The sequence below is a fragment of the Tursiops truncatus genome, chromosome 2 (assembly GCF_011762595.2).
Source record: "Tursiops truncatus isolate mTurTru1 chromosome 2, mTurTru1.mat.Y, whole genome shotgun sequence".
Classification (NCBI taxonomy): Eukaryota; Metazoa; Chordata; class Mammalia; order Artiodactyla; family Delphinidae; genus Tursiops; species Tursiops truncatus.
This window is the reverse complement of record NC_047035.1, coordinates 105807761-105825108: the sequence shown is the minus strand read 5'-3', so window position 1 is coordinate 105825108 and position 17348 is coordinate 105807761. Positions and strand designations below refer to the sequence as shown.

At 38.1% G+C, this 17348-nt stretch overlaps 1 protein-coding gene across 7 annotated transcripts in view; it reads left to right on the top strand.

The window, feature by feature from the left end:
- HERC1 (HECT and RLD domain containing E3 ubiquitin protein ligase family member 1) overlaps positions 1-17348 on the top strand; it is a 220530-nt gene that overhangs the window by 153791 nt on the left and 49391 nt on the right. For 3 of the 7 annotated variants that reach the window (XM_073801132.1, XM_073801130.1, XM_073801131.1), the window contains 11 exons: positions 2489-2605; positions 4941-5172; positions 6420-6544; positions 7586-7806; positions 8772-9044; positions 9794-9842; positions 10533-10733; positions 11448-11622; positions 14965-15235; positions 15375-15588; positions 16712-16971. In XM_073801132.1, coding sequence (XP_073657233.1) covers positions 2489-2605; positions 4941-5172; positions 6420-6544; positions 7586-7806; positions 8772-9044; positions 9794-9842; positions 10533-10733; positions 11448-11622; positions 14965-15235; positions 15375-15588; positions 16712-16971 — 2138 coding nt within the window. The remainder of the gene's footprint in view (positions 1-2488; positions 2606-4940; positions 5173-6419; positions 6545-7585; positions 7807-8771; positions 9045-9793; positions 9843-10532; positions 10734-11447; positions 11623-14964; positions 15236-15374; positions 15589-16711; positions 16972-17348) is intronic. The other 4 variants (XM_073801133.1, XM_073801129.1, XM_073801135.1 and 1 more) reach the window with 4 other exon arrangements.

Below are 17348 nucleotides of genomic sequence, written 5' to 3'. Positions count from 1 at the left end.
TGGGTGCTGGATATTTTGTATTTCGTTAATTGTATTATACTTAAACTTTGTTCTAGAATTCAGTTAAGTAACTTGAAAACAATTTGATTCTTTCAAGGCTTCCTTTTAAGCTTTGTTAGGTGGGACCAGGACAGCCTTTAGTTTGTTTAGTATTCTATCTAATACCTTATGCATTACAAAGTTTTTTCATTCTGGCTTGTTGTAACACAAACTTCCCAACCCTTTGTGAGCTCTAAGGATTGTTCTGCCTGCTACTTCTTGGTGATTCTTTCCCTAGCTTTGGGTAGTTGCTCTATTAGCATCAGCTGAGGACTTGAGGGGCAGAGGACCCTCTGCACATTTCTGGAGTTCTCTATCTATGTAGCTGTCCTCTTTCCATACAGATCTCCCCTTTCTGGATTCTGCCCTGTGAATTCTAGCCACTTTTGAACTCTCTACTCTGTCTCCGCCATTCAGAGAGACCATTGAGTTTGGCTTGAATTTATCCTCCTTGACCTGCAGTTTGGGAAATTCTTTCCAGGCAGTAAGCTAAGGCAGTTGTACACCTTGCCTCATTTGATTCTCTTCTCTCAGGGATCACCGTCCTACACTACCTGTTGTCCGATATCTGCAGACTGTTGTTTGATAATTTTTGTCTGTTTTTTTAGTTGTTTAAGGTGAGGGTAAATCTAGTCTCTGTTACTCTACCGTGGCAAGGAGAAGTCCATCAGATATATCAGGGCTATCACCACTGTAGCAGTAATGACATTTTTTTAAGCAAAAATGAGAGTTATAGTCTTCCCTCCCTCCATCCTTCCCTCTTTCCCTCCTTCCCTTCTTCCTTACTAATTCAATTTGAAAGCCATTAAGTGGGGCCAAGCTAGGGAGGCACTCATGCCAGCAGAGTATGGGAGGTGCGTGGCATGGTAGTCCAGTATGGGTTGTCAGAGCCAGATTGGGGTGAACAAAAACACCTCATGTGTGTGGGGAGTGGCCTGTTATAAGGTTTTGGAGTCCAAGTGGGGCAAAGAAGTGTCCATATGGCCTGGCACTAGGTGTCAGAACTATATAGAGTGAAGAGGGCCTCCACTGGCAGCTGTCCACTGAGAGGGCCTTGGGACAGTGATGCTTCAGTAGCAGTACACACACCTAGTGCCAAGATCCTATCTTTTAAATACCACTCTCTACTAGAAGGAACCTTGATCTTCTGAGAGAGAAATGGCTGATTTCAGGTCTCAGTATGAGATGAGCCTAGAATAGCTTGTGCCATAAAGTGACAAAGTACTCAGAGAATGATGGGCACAGGCTGGAAGGATATAGAAATCAGAGTGAAGGGGCATCCACTGGCCAAATCTGGGAGATTTGGGGCATAAAAATAAATAATAATTACAATAACAGATAATAACTCATGAATGCAATGAGAATCCATAACCCTATACTGATGGAGAAAGGAGAAGCTTTGCTTTAGAGTGGAATACTGATGAATCTGAAAGCAATGATGGACTTAAAAAAACCCATCATTTTGTCAACCGTTGTAATGATAATTAATTCAGCCAGTAAGCATAAATGGATGCAGAGTGAAACTGATGAAGAATGAGATATTTACCTATTCTCATAGTGTTTTCCCACAAATACTTATTAATTACAAAGAAAATTAAAAAAAGAGTACCTTTACAGTGGAGAAACCTGGCAGATACCAGCTTCACTCAAGTGATCAAAGTTAACATCATCAAGTTAACCTTGTCAGACCCATCATAATGGGACAACATGAAATCATGAACCATCTAATAGAATGCAGTAAGAAGAGGGCAACATCAGTTTTGTGCTTCTCCTGCCCAAAATGCACAACCTGAGTCTAATCATGAGGAAACAGCAGACATCAGATTGAGGGACTTTCTACCCTATAACTGGCCTGGAATCTTCAAAGTATCAAAGTGAAGGAGACTGAAGAGACATGAAAATTAAATGTAAAGATGATCCTGTATTGGATCCTTTGCTGTAAAGAACATTATCAGGACTTTCCTTGCAACTAGAATGGAATCTGGATTAGATGATAATTGTTAATTTCCTGACTTTGATAGTTGCCTTGTGGTTATACAGGAGAATGTTGTTATTTGTAAGAGTAATATATTAATGTATTCAGGGAAGATGGAGCATTATGTCTGCTACTTACTCTCCAGTGGTTCAAGGGTAAAAGAATTCTTTGTACTATTCTTACAAATTTTTGTAAAGCTTGAAATTTTTTGTCAGTAGGAAACTATTTTTAAAAAAGAAAACATTAAACATTTTTTTCAGCAGTTTTGTTTCATAATAGCTAGTTTATCTTTAAGAAAAACCTTTAAAAGCTATATCAGATTTAATCATATTTAGTTACTAGAGAATTCTTAGTAGAGTAACATTTCATTATATTCGGACACTATTAAGAAAATTGGGAATTATGGTTACTATAAGAATACTTTTTATTCATGGCATATAGTGATATTTAGGACTTCTCTTTCTTTTGTCTCAGCCTTGTCAGACCCAAGCAGTAGACTTTCAACTTCTCCTCCTCCTCCAGCAATTGCAGTACCCTTGTTGGAAATGGGGTTCTCTCTCCGGCAGATTGCAAAAGCCATGGAAGCCACAGGTAGTATAATTTTTTTTAATGTTTTTTTAATTGGAGTATAATTGCTTTACAATGTTGTGTTAGTTTCTGCTGTAGAGTGAAGTGAATCAGCTATATGTATACATATGTCCCCTCCCTGCTGGACCTCCCCCCTCTCCCCATCCCACCCATCTAGGTCATCACAGAGCACCGAGCTGAGCTCCCTGTGCTCTACAGCAGATTCCCACTAGCTATCTGTTTTATACATGGTAGTGTATTTATGTCAAACCTAATCTCCCAATTCATCTCACCCTCCTCTTCCCCCCTGTGTCCACATGTCCGTTCTCTACGTCTGTGTTTCTATTCTTGCCCTGCAAACAGGTTCATCTGTACCATTTTTCTAGATTCCACATATATGCATTAATATTTGATATTTGTTTTTCTCTTTCTGACTTACTTCACTCTGTATGACAGACTCTAGGTCCATCCACATCTCTACAAATGACCCAGTTTCATTTCTTTTTATGGTTGAGTAATATTTCTTTATATATATGTACCACATCTTCTTATCCATTCCTCTGTCAATGGACATTTAGGTTGCTTCCATGTCCTGGCTATTGTAAAGAGTGCTGCAGTGAACACTGGGATACATGTGTCTTTTTGAATTACAGTTTTCTCAGGGTATATGCCCAGTAGTGAGATTGCTGGATCATATGGTAATTCTATTTTTAGTTTTTTAAGGAACCTCCATACTGTTCTCCATAGTGGCTGTATCAATTTACATTCCCACCAACAGTGCAGGAGGGTTCCCTTTTCTCCACACCCTATCCAGCATTTATTGTTTGTAGACTTTTTGATGATGACCATTCTGACTGGTGTGAGGTGATACCTCACTGAAGTTTTGATTTGCATTTCTCTAATGATTAGTGATGTTGAGCATCTTTTCATGTGCCTCTTGGCCATCTGTATGTCTTCTTTGGTGAAATGTCTACTTAGATCTTCCGCCCACTTTTTGATTGGGTTGTTTGTTTTTTTGATACTGAGCTGCATGAGCTGTTTGTATACTTTGGAGATGAATCCTTTGTCCATTGCTTTATTTGCAAATATTTTCTCCCAACGTGTGGGTTGTCTTTTCGTCTTGTTTATGGTTTCCTTTGCTGTGCAAAAGCTTTTAAGGTTCATTAGGTCCCATTTGCTTATTTTTGTTTTCATTTTCATTACTCTAGGAGGTGAGTCATAAAAGATCTTGATATGATTTATGTCAAAGAGTGTTTTTCCTATGTTTTCCTCTAAGAGTTTTATCATGTCCAGTCCTACATTTAGGTCTTTAATCCATTTTGAATTTATTTTTGTATGTGATGTTAGGGAGTGTTCTAATTTCATTCTTTCACAGGTAGTTGTCCAGTTTTCCCAGCACCATTTACTGAAGAGGCTGTCTTTTCTCCATTGTTTATTCTTGCCTCCTTTATCATAGATTAGGTGACCACAGGTGCATGGGTTTATCTCTGGGCTTTCTATCCTGTACCGTTGATCTATATTTCTGTTTTTGTGCAAGTACCTTGCTGTCTTGATTACTGTAGCTTTGTAGTTGGGGAGCCTGATTCCTCCAGCTCCGTTTTCTTTCTTAAGATTGCTTTGGCTGTTCGGGGTCTTTTGTGTTTCCATACAAATTGTGAAATTTTTTGTTCTAGTTCTGTGAAAAATGCCATTTGGTAATTTGATAGGGATTGCATTGAACCTGTAGATTGCTTTGGGTAGAATAGTCATTTTCACAATATTGATTCTTCCAATCCAGGAGCATGGTATATCTCTCCATCTGTTTGTGTCATCTTTGATTTCTTTCATCAGTGTTTTATAGTTTTCTGAGTCCAGGTCTTTTGCCTCCTTAGGTAGGTTTATTCCTAGGTATTTTATTCTTTTTGTTGCAATGGTAAATGGGAGTGTTTCCTTAATTTCTCTTTCTGATCTTTCATTGTTAGTGTATAGGAATGCAAGAGATTTCTGTCCATTAATTTTGTATCTTGCAACCTTACTAAATTCACTGATTAGTTCTAGTAGTTTTCTGGTGGCATCTTTAGGATTTTCTATGTATAGTATGATGTCATCTGCAAACAGTGACCGTTTTATTTCTTCTTTTCCAATTTGTATTCCTTTTATTTTTCTTACTGTAACTTTTTATGTATCATTATATGCAGTTATGAGAAGCACCATCTTTATTAAAGGCAGTATGTTTTTTAAGAGGCCATAAAGATTTGTAAGATTTTTAACGCAAGATTCAGTTACAGTGGCAACATAGCAGACAGTCTTAAACTGATAGCATGAATAACTAATTATTTTGCCCAAAGTCAGTATTAGACCTTTTTTTCCCCCTGTTCAGGTGCTCGAGGAGAGGCCGATGCCCAGAACATCACTGTCCTTGCCATGTGGATGATAGAGCACCCTGGGCATGAGGATGAGGAGGAGCCCCAGTCAGGCAGCACAGCCGACTCAAGGCACGGAGCCACAGTTGTAGGCAGTGGTGGGAAGTCAAATGATCCCTGCTATTTGCAGTCACCAGGAGACATACCATCAGCTGATGCTGCTGAAATGGAGGAAGGCTTTAGTGAAAGGTGAAATTCCAATTTCCATATTTCTGTTCCATGTGTTATAAATGGTACCCCAAGAACCCCATTATGTCCCTTCATAGATGATTCTAATGGTATATAAGGTTGATAACTAGAGAGAGATGAAAAGGTGGACATTTCAGTTACAAGCTTATGTTTCTGTGAAGCACCCTTAACAGAATGACATGACAGGTTTTGACTTGAATGATGTTTTTATGAAAATAAGGAAATAATTTTAATATAAAATTGGTTAAAAGAAGAAACTAAAAATTAAAATAAGTTTATTCTGAAATAAAGTAAACATGCTGATAAAATTTTATCTTATATAAGAGATATAAACTAGAATGTTCATTTTAATATAAATTGACTTAAAGTAGTGCATTCAATAGAAATGGACTTTTAAATCTTTTCTGTCTCTTAATATGGGTTTATATTTTCATTTTTTCTTTAGTTTTTAATATCCAGTACAATACCCCCCTTTTTAAAGTTGTGAAATGAATTCTCTGATAATGCCTAGCCTAAAAAGAAATGTAATAAAATATTCTGTAATTCTTTCTAAAATCCTCCCCCTTCAGCACTTCTTATGACTTTAAATCTTTGTTTCATTTTAGCTCATGAAGTTATATGGGGGGGCTCTTGTCTTATATTAATATGCAGACTTTTTCTGACAAGCTTAATGAATATTTTCATAACTTATTTTGAAATATCTGTTTTTCCAAGGCAAGGATTCCCAATCGTTTCAATTTTTAAGTATTTAATCATTTAGGATTTAGTTAAGGCCATTGACCTCATTTGAATTTAAACTTGCATTAAGCGTAATTTCATTGTTGGTATATTTCAAAACCAGATAAAATTATTGCTCAGGGCAATATGACATATTTATAAGCCAGACACAAAAGATATGTTTCAAAACATATTTTGGGGCTTCCCTGGTGGCGCAGTGGTTGAGAGTCCGCCTGCTGATGCAGGGGACATGGGATTGTGCCCCAGTCCGGGAAGATCCCCATGCCGCGGAGCGGCTGGGCCCGTGAGCCATGGTTGCTGGGCCTGCGCGTCGGGAGCCTGTTCTCCGCAACGGGAGAAGCCACAGCAGTGAGAGGCCCGCGTACCGCAAAACAAACAAACAAACAAACAAACATATTTTGTTCTCGATAATATTTGGAGGAAAAAGTACTACAAGCAAGCTTGCACCTGTGCTTTCTGTTCATGATGATTTTTAAAAATGTGTGTTGCTTTCAAACTTGCTCTTTTAGCCCTGATAATCTGGATCATGTGGAGAATGCAGCTTCTGGAAGTGGACCACCCGCTAGGGGTCGCTCAGCAGTTACAAGAAGGCACAAGTTTGATTTAGCTGCTCGAACATTGCTAGCAAGAGCAGGTAAGTGTATGTTTCACATCCTTCTCTTGGTGAAAGTATTACATAGTTTGTTTATATTTTAAAGTAAATGTAAAAGCAACATTAAACTAATGATACTAAGTATTCAGTACCTCCACATTAAAAGAGCAACTATTTGCATATTACTTTCTATGCATTTATATAATTTATATACTTTCTATGCATTTATATAATTTTACATAATTTAAATCACAGCATACATTCATAGATTTATTTTTAAGTTCCCTCTGGGTGAAGAAGGCTATACTGGTCACTTGTAAATATTGAGAAATTTCATAAATGCTCTCTCTGCCCTCAAAATACTTATAATTTAAGAAGTGAAGATGCATGTTTAAGGCATCACTGATGAGAAGGAGCTAGAAAGAGCACTGTGCCAAAGTAGGCACTGGCTTTTCTGATGTACTTTGTGAATTTTAGGGCTTCACTACTAGGTAAGGCCCAGATAAGCAAAGATATTTTTTCATTACCTTAGTAAATTTTTTTTTTTCTCAGTAAATATTTTTAAGATTATGTTCTGGGCATGTGAAATTTAAATTATAGGGAATATATTTTCCAAACTAAAATCTAGAATATGTCATTTGTCAAAACAGAGTTTAATCTTTGAACTATTAAAACGTAAATAATGATTCAGTAATTTATGGAAACAAAAACTGAGACTGTCTTAGAACATATAGGATGTGTATTTAATATTTAATGAAAGCGACTGACAAAAAAAAAAACTAATAACAGCCCATATTTATTGAGTGTTCTTCTATATAACAAACATTATGAAATATTTTACATAGATTATCTTATTTAAACCTGTCAGCAGCTCTGCAAGGGATGAATAGTATTATCCCCATTTCACAGAAGAGGAATATATATATATATATATGTTAGGTAAAGTTTTATGTCTGTGGTTTGGAATCCAATAAGTCAGCTGAGGTAGGCTCTCACCTGCATTGTATGGCAGTTAAGAACTGGCAAAATATTCAGAATTATTTTATACATGCAAATAAAATGCCTTTCTTGTTTTGTTCTGAGCGGGGTTATACCGCTCTGTGCAGGCCCATAGGAATCAAAGTCGGAGAGAAGGAATATCTTTGCAACAAGACCCAGGGGCATTGTATGACTTTAATTTAGATGAGGAACTGGAAATTGATCTTGATGATGAAGCGATGGAAGCTATGTTTGGACAAGACCTGACCAGTGACAACGATATTCTGGGAATGTGGATCCCAGAGGTACTGGATTGGCCTACCTGGGTGTGTGTGACTGCAGCGGGGGCTGCTCTGACTTATTTTCCTGCCCTCCTGTTCATACAGCTTACTAATAACAGCATTTCCTAGAGTTGTAACACTCGGAAAAGTCTGACATCTCATCCTAAAGTTTGGGGCTTTAACACTTGAGGTTACTTTGATACCTACAAACTAGTAAGAAAAAGTCTCTCTTGTTGCTTTCTCTGTGCGATTTTATTGCTTCTCTCCCCAGACTAGATGAATAGAGCCGTGCTGTGATAATTTGATTTCTGATATCAAAGATAGATTACAAAATAGGCATCAGGTCCCAGTCAGCTCTGCTGGGTGTTTAACATGGCTACTGTGATTACCTTGCTATCTGAATGCATGCTCTTCTTCTTTATAGGTTCTATTTAATCACTGTAATGCCTCATTCTAGGAACCAGTGCCACCTAGATCTTGTAAATGCCTCCATCCAAGGGCAGGGTACATGATGGGTTTGTATGTTTACATTGTTTAGCATTACACTTTTTGTAGCAGGGAAACTGAGAAGTTCACAGGTATAAGTTCTATAGGAAAGAGCATATACCATATTATGTTAATAAGATAAATGAATCCAAATGACTTCTTAGAAATTCAGAAAATAGATATGCATGTTATGGTCAGATGAAAGTAGTTTTCATTGGAGGGATTTTAAATCATTTGAGATGGGGCAGATTGTCATTTTTATTAATAACTTTTTTCTCAGTAGGATAGTCAGTTACTTTTATTGTCACTTACTAGTGTGAGGAAGGGGCAAAGAACACCTTCAGACTGTGTGATCTGGATTTTAATTTGAAAGAACTTCGTTATATAGCCTTGATGAACATCTTGCAAATATTCCAGCATATGTAAACAAAGTTGTTAATTTAATATAATAAATGATGTTTTTTACCTCTTCTTAGTTTTATGTTAACTTGACTAATAATTTGATATGAAATTATTTTGTGCAGCATGTTTGTGAGTCTGAAGACAGGGAAGAAGTGGTGGTATGTGAACTGTGTGAGTGCAGTGTTGTCAGCTTCAATCAGCACATGAAGAGAAATCACCCAGGCTGTGGGCGCAGTGCAAACCGCCAGGGCTATCGCAGCAACGGCTCCTATGTGGATGGCTGGTTCGGTGGTGAATGTGGGAGTGGAAATCCATACTACCTGCTATGTGGCAGCTGCAGGGAAAAGTACTTAGCCCTGAAGACCAAATCCAAGGCAACAAGTTCTGAAAGGTACCTTGAAATTGGATAGATAACCATACCCTCTGATCGAAGTATATAAAGTATCTCTCATTAAGACATGGGAATTGTAGCCTTTTTTATGTGAGGAGTAAACTTTAACCTTTCCTTTATAAAGACCTATGATTGCTGAATTGGGGACAAGGATGAGGGAGGTGGAAGAATTCAAGTTCCTGCCAGAGGTGGGAGCCTGTAGTCTGGGAACAGTGGTATGGCCTCAGGTTCTTCACCGGAGCTTGACTGTGTTAACCTTTAATTTGTTGTCAAGTTGCGAGTGGGACCCTTGCTTTACCCTTCAGGAGGCTTATGTTCAATTTTTTTCTTTGGTGTTTCTCACCATAGTTTTGACATCTTAAGGTCTTTTTTCTTGATGAAAAATATAGACTGTTTAGATTAAATGAGCTTCCATGAAAATATTACTTCTTTATACCCTTGAATAGCAACTGTTTGCTATTGAGTAGGGTTTTTGCCCTTATTGTCAACTATTAAAGTCTTTAAGATGTTCTGGAATAGGTTTTGATTAAAAGCCTTATGTAGGTAACCTAGAAACCTCCCCAGTATTTTGGTAAAATAGTCACTTAATACCAATAGTTTTTATTACATTAGCCCATAACATGAAACACACTTTTTGAATTTTGCGTTGCTTTATTAATGACTTTTTAAAATGTCCTAATGACATAATTTGCACTTTGGGGCACTAACTGTTTTATATAAAAACACAATGTTCTTCGTGTTTGGTGCAGGTACAAGGGACAAGCTCCAGATCTAATTGGCAAGCAGGACAGTGTGTATGAAGGTAGTTGTTGTGAGAGCTTCTTTATTTCACATGTATTTTTGTATGTACCTTCTGCTTAACATCTGTTACTAAAACTTACCTTCATGTGTTTGTTTGTATTTATGTACATGTTAACTTAAACTTGCCCCCAAAAGTTCAAGATAGTTTGGTAGCAACAGCCCTAGTTTTAAAAGTCAAAGGAAAAAGACCTGGGTCCTAATACTAGCTTTGCCACAGAATGTTAATTTCAGGTGGCATACATATTTCTTCAAAGTAGGGAAAGTATGTAGTACATTTTGAATTTCCATCCTAATTGAGGAAAATAAAAGATAAAAAATTGAAGTGAGCATCAGTTTATCTGGAGCATTCATTTGTTTGAAGTAACTCATTTCCTAATGATTATGGACAGGGTCAAGAACTTTTTGTTGGCCCCATAACAATATTTTTTGTTAGTTGAAACCTCCATTACCAACTGTAACATGTGCTTTTGGTTTAAATGGATTTGACTGCTCTGCCTCCCTTTCCCTTAGTCTCACTCTAACTCAGGAGTGCAGTTTGGTTGGGTCACCAGGAGATGGTGCCGTAGTTCATTTTGTAGGCGCTCGGCTTTCAGTCCATCTGCATTTTAGACATATCTCACAATAACCATTGCCAGCAGAGTTATTTCATGTTTATATTCACATACCATACACTTCTTTATTTAAATTCCAGAAGACTGGGACATGTTGGATGTTGATGAAGAGGAAAAGCTGACGGGTGAAGAAGAGTTTGAATTACTCGCTGGACCACTTGGTTTAAACGACCGCCGCATTGTACCAGAACCAGTCCAGTTCCCTGACAGTGATCCGTTGGGAGCATCAGTAGCAATGGTAACAGCGACCAACAGTATGGAAGAGACTCTGATGCAAATAGGTAAACTTGAAATGCTGATTGGCATGGATTTTATAGAGTCTATATTAATTTGCTTCTTAGAAAAGTAAATAATAGTAAGGTAAAGGTTAATAATAATAAGGGTTCAACATTTCCTATCCCATCAAGTATCTTTAGCCAGTTATTCTAATGTTTTGAATCTCTAGTATAATATTAAGTTTCTGATATTTTCTTTTTATAAAATATTGAAGTGATAAAAAGAAAATTTATAAAATGTAGGGGGTTTTTTGTTTGTTTTAAACTTTGTGTTAAGAGAAACCTGGAAATGAATAAAAACCATTTTGCAGTATTTTTTAATTTCGGTGTGAGGGTATGGTAACTTTTTGCTGTATGGAATACTAAATAAAGAATTGGCGCAGTACTGGTGACTCAGCCCTTTATGTGTACTCAAAGCATATTTTAAAAACTATATCTTTACTATATTTGTTAATATCAGTAGAAGTGATACATGAGCAAAAATAAATAAAACCAAAAAAATTTAAGAATCATATTTTTCCTATAATAGATTATTGACTTAGAAATGTCCATTTCTCCCAAGCAATTTTCTGTATAACAAAGTTCCAGATGAGCAAAACACATTGATTTGCTTTATTTCCTGGTAGCCTAGAACCTAGGTAGAATGGTAAATTTTTTCAGTAGTCCGGCTATTTTTTTTCTTACCTTCTTATAAACTAAGCAAAATGTTATTTTTTTCAGGTTGCCATGGCTCTGTAGAAAAGAGTTCCTCCGGGAGAATAACATTAGGTGAACAGGCAGCTGCCTTAGCAAACCCTCATGACCGGGTTGTGGCTTTAAGGAGAGTGACTGCTGCTGCTCAGGTTCTTCTGGCCAGAACCATGGTCATGAGAGCTCTGTCTCTTCTCTCAGTCAGGTAAGTGTTATTTTGTGTCAAAAGATGTTAAGTTAGCTTCTAATATGTATTAGACAGGAGTCTGGTATTGTTTGGGAGGATAGAAGTTTTAGAAACTTGAATAGCTACTGTTGAATGAAAGAAGTTAGACATAGTCATCATTATTATTCATTCATTAATTAATTCAGTCAGTCAGTCAGTCATTCAGTTAATGCTTAGCTCTTTTTAGGTAGAAAATATTGCCGTTATAGTAACTGAGTAAACTGAAAATTTTATTTTATTATCTGAAATGGGAAACCAAGGCTGTTGATCCATTTGGTGTAGGGTAAAACTAAAAGGTTGAGTGAGTTTTTTTGCAGAGTTTACCAACTGTGTAGCTAAGTCAGCCTGTATATTCCATCATGGAGACTCTTGCTATGCTCATGCTGTGGAGCATAATGTTAAAAAAGGGAAGAGTGCCAAGAATACGTAAAAGACATCCATTTAGGAAATGATTAAGTAGGGGTATTTAACAGTAAATCATGAAGAAAGAAGGACCCTGAAAGAAGAACTCAAAGTTTAGATGAGGACTTCCCTGGTGGCACAGTGGTTAAGAATCCGCCTGCCAATGCAGGGGACATGGGTTCGAGCCCTGGTCCGGGAAGATCCCACATGCCGCGGAGCAACTAAGCCCGTGTGCCACAACTACTGAGCCTGCGCTCTAGAGCCTGTGAACCGCAACTACTGAGCCTGCGCTCTAGAGCCCATGAACCACAACTACTGAGCCTGCGCTCTAGAGCCCGCAAGCCACAGCTACTGAAGCCTGCGCACCTAGAGCCCATGCTCCGCAACACAAGAAACCACCGCAATGAGAAGCCCGTGCACCACAACGAAGAGTAGCCCCCGCTCGCCGCAACTAGAGAAAGCCTGAGCGCCACAATGAAGACCCAACACAGCCAAAAATAAATAAACAAATTTTAAAAAATTGATATTTAAAAAAATACTTAGATGAGACTGTATGGGGTTGGCTTAAGACTAGACAGTTCGGACTGTGGAAAATGAAGTTCAGAAACTGACTCACACGTGTAGATAAACATTTGATTTATGACAGTGCTTACATTACAGAGCAGTGAGGAAAGGATGGTCTTTTCCGTAACTTGGGCTAGGTCAGATGGTTTATTCACTTAAGGAAAAAAAATGAGTCTTGGCCCCAACCTCAAACTATATAAAGCAAGTATTTCCAAGTGGCTCTTAGGTCTAAATGTGAAATGTAAATCAATAAAGTTTCTATAAGATAACAGAGGAAGATTTTATTCTTGATATTGGAACAACCAGAGATTTCTTAAGCAAGTCACAAAAGACATTCACTTTAAGGAAAACAATTGATAAATTGGACTACATTAAAAAAGAACTTCTGTTTAGCAAGTCATTTAGGAAGTAAAAAGGCAAAAAAGTTAAAGGAAAAAAAAAAACACTGAATGGGAGATGATCTTAGCAATGCATATAACCAACAAAATATGTAAAGAATTCTTATAAACCAGTAAGAGAAAGACAGACAACCCAAAAGAAAAATGGACATAATGACAAAAGAGGCTCTCAAAGTGGCCAATAAACATGAACAATGAGATGTTCAGTCACATTAGTCTTCAGAGAAATGAAAATGAAAACCCCATGAGATACTACTACACAGCCATCAGAATGGCTAAAATTTAAAAGACTAGGGGGAAAAAAGTGATCATGACGGTGTGGAACACTTAGAACTCTCATACACTGTTGGTGAGAAAATAAATTGAGACAGTTACTTTGGAAGACTCTTTGATAGTACCAACTAAAGGTGAATATTAGCATACTCTGTGACCCAGAAAAACACTTCTGGGTATATATCCAACAGAAATGCTTACATATGTGCACCCAAAGACATAAGCAAGGACATTTATAGCAGTACTATTCATAATAGCTCCATGCTCTCATCTGTATGGATAAATGAATTGTGCTTAATTTCATTTATACGGGCATATCTTTTTTTATTGTGCTTCGCAGATATTACATTTTTTTTTTTACGAATTGAAGGTTTGTGGCAACCCTGTGTTGGGCAAGTCTATTGGCACCATTTTTCCAACAGCATTTGCTCACTTCATGTCTCTATGTCACATTTTAGTAATTCTTGCAATATTTCAAGCTTTTCCATTATTATTTGTCATGGTGATCTGTGATCAGTGATCTTTGATGTTACTATTACAAAAAGATTTCTGACGGCTCAGATGATGGTTAACATTATTTTTAAATTAAGGTATGTACATTGTTCTTTTTTAAAAAATAAGTTTATTTATTTTTGGCTGCGTTTGGTCTTCGTTGGCTGCATGCGGGCTTTCTCTAGTTGCAACGAGCGGGGGCTACTCTTCGTTGCGGTGCGCGAGCTTCTCCTTGCGGTGGCTTCTCGTTGCGGAGCACGGACTATAGGCTCGCGAGCTTCAGTAGTTGTGGCACACGGGCTCAGTAGTTGTGGCTCGCGGGCTCTAGAGCACAAGCTCAGTAGTTGTGGCACAGGAGCTTAGTTGCTCCGCGGCTTGTGGGATCTTCCCGGACCAGGGCTCAAATCCATGTTCCCTGTATTGGCAGGTGGATTCTTAACCACTGCACTACCAGGGAAGTCCCTGTACATTGTTCTTTTAGGCTTAATGCTGTTGCACACTTAACAGACTACAGTGTAGTGTAAACATGACTTTTATATGCACTGGGAAACCAAAAATACTTGTGTGACTTTCTTTATTGCAATATTTATTTTATTGTGATGCTCTGGAACTGAACCCGAACATCTCCACAGTATGCCTCTGTGTCAATGAAAATGAATAACTGCTGCTGTAATGCAACAACGTGGATGAATCTTACAAGCATAATGCTGAGTAAAAGCAGCCAGACAGAAGAGAATACATACTTTATCATTCTATTTATATGTTCAGAAACAGGCAAAACTGGTTTATGGCCTTAAAAAGTTGGAATAGTGGTTACTTTTGAAGGCCTAGAGACTGAGGAGGGCCCAAGCAGTCTTCTGGGGTATTGGTAATATTCTGTTTCTTGAGCTGGAAGGTGGTTACATAGGTTTGTTCAGTTTGTGAAAATTCATGATTTGTAAATATTTCTGTAAGTTATACTTTGGTAATTCAGGTATACTTAAGTATGTCAATATTTATTAAAATAAAAAAGTTTCAGAGCAGTTTCCAGCTTACATAATAGTTTTGGACATGTCTAAGGACTTGTATGACTAGTGATAGTGTAGCTTGCCTTTTATTTTGGTTGTTGGTGCTATGGATGATATGTGGGGCTCCAGATGGTCCCTTAAATTTATTTTCTTTATGCATCTAAAGTGTTTTCCTTTCCTGGCAGTGGTTCCAGTTGTAGCCTGGCTGCTGGTCTTGAATCTCTGGGACTTACAGATATCCGCACGTTGGTTCGATTAATGTGCTTGGCTGCAGCAGGGAGAGCTGGCCTCTCCACCAGCCCTTCCGCCATGGCAAGCACTTCAGAACGCTCACGAGGTGGGCACAGCAAGGCCAACAAGCCCATTTCTTGCCTGGCCTATCTGAGCACAGCAGTGGGATGTCTAGCATCAAACACTCCTAGTGCTGCAAAACTCCTGGTGCAGTTGTGTACACAGGTAGGATAGTTTTCAGTGCTTTTCTTATTGCATTGCTTATTTCCAGCCAATTCTTAAAGAACCTTTTGAGATAAAATCTTCTTTTTGTTCCAAAATTATATGTAAAGATTAAACCTGTTTGTTCTGATTGCCTCTTCAGAACTTGATTTCTGCTGCAACAGGGGTAAATCTTACCACGGTCGATGATCCAATTCAGCGAAAGTTTCTACCTAGCTTTCTCCGAGGAATTGCTGAAGAGAATAAGCTTGTAACCTCCCCAAATTTTGTTGTAACTCAGGCCCTTGTGGCATTACTAGCAGACAAAGGGGCCAAACTGAGACCTAATTATGATAAATCAGAAGTTGAAAAGAAAGGTAAGTTTCATACGATTTAAATATACAGTCTTTTAATCAATTTGATATGTTTTTAAAAATATGTTTTTGCATTGTTGTATGTGATGAATTACATAACATCATATATACTTATTAAGTTAGATCATAAGAAAAGTGCATGGATACTTTTTCATTGTGCCTGGAAACAAATATTAGAAAATGTACCAAATAAGTCTTGGTTTGATTAGATTATTTTATTAGATTATGGTTTGGGTCACCATAGATAATAATCCTGGTAGGCTTCCTGAATATAATTTATATAAAGTAGTGCTATTTTTTTCTTTGTCTTAAGATGATACAATTTGAAGGGACTACTTAAACACAGTACTTACCCTTCTCTTCATCAGGACCATTTTGGCCAAGAGAGATGGGCTTTTGGATCTATCAGTGCATTCCCTTGACTGGCTATTAAGATCACTTTTTTTTTAAATTTATTTATTTTTCATTTATTTATTTTTGGCTGGACCGGGTCTTCGTTGCTGTGCAGACTTTCTCTAGTTGCTGCACGTGGGGGCTACTCTTTGTTGTGGTGCACGGGCTTCTCATTGTGGTGGCTTCTCTTGTTGCAGAGCATGGGCTCTAGGTGCACGGCCTTCAGTAGTTGTGGCTCGCGGGCTCAGTAGTTGTGGCTCACGGGCTCTAGAGCGCAAGCTCAGTAGTTGTGGCGCATGGACTTAGTTGCTCCATGGCATGTGGTATCTTCCTGGACCAGGGATCGAACCCATATCCCCTGCATTGGCAGGCAGATTCTTAACCACTGCGCCACCAGGGAAGTCCCTAAGATCACTTTTGAAAAGCAAAAGCCAAACTCTTATTCTTCAGGGCATGCTTCCTCTGCCCTGGCTTTAAAATGATTTCTGCTGCATTCTCAGTCGGTGTATCCTTAGAGCAAAGACTATTGATTAGCGTATATAAATGTACATTTGCAGTGAATCAGATTTAATATAGAATTTGATGTGAGATAAATGCTTTATACCTTGTATGCATATCTTAGTGAAATGATTGCTTGAAAAAGTGCTAATTCTTAAAAGATAGTTTAACCCATTTTTGTTTGTTCACCACCAACCAGCTCTCACCTGGGCATCATTTCATTGTTTTGTTTAAGCAGGTTTAACTGCCCAATTGTATGCCCATCCTTCCTATGATCCTTCTGCTGTAGGCCCTCTGGAGCTGGCTAACGCCTTGGCAGCCTGCTGCCTCTCCTCCAGGCTATCCTCACAGCATAGGCAATGGGCTGCTCAACAGCTTGTGCGCACTCTTGCTGCACATGACCGCGACAACCAAACTACTCCACAGACACTCGCTGATATGGGAGGAGATCTCAGAAAATGCTCCTTTATCAAGTTGGAGGCTCATCAAAACAGAGTATGTATTTTGACCCCCAAGTGTGTCGATCACCTTATGTAAGATAAAATAGTTTCTCCTCTTCTCCAAGAGCTTAAAGTTCAGATCATGGGTGTGTGTCTCTCTTTCTGTCTCTCTCTTACATACTCACACACACACAAGCTAAATTATCAGTTATTTGTCTGGTAGGTAACCAACTCTCCTTTCTCTACATGTGTGTGTTGTATACTATATGATATAATATTATACAAATGGGAAAATCAGATGGGAGATGAGAAGAAAACCAAAGGTATAGCCTCACAAAAGATGAGGGTTTATACATGCAGGAAAAGAAGCAATTGGTCTCCCTGTTTTAGTTTAGTTTTTAGGAGCCCACTGGGCTCCTGAGCAGTGACAAG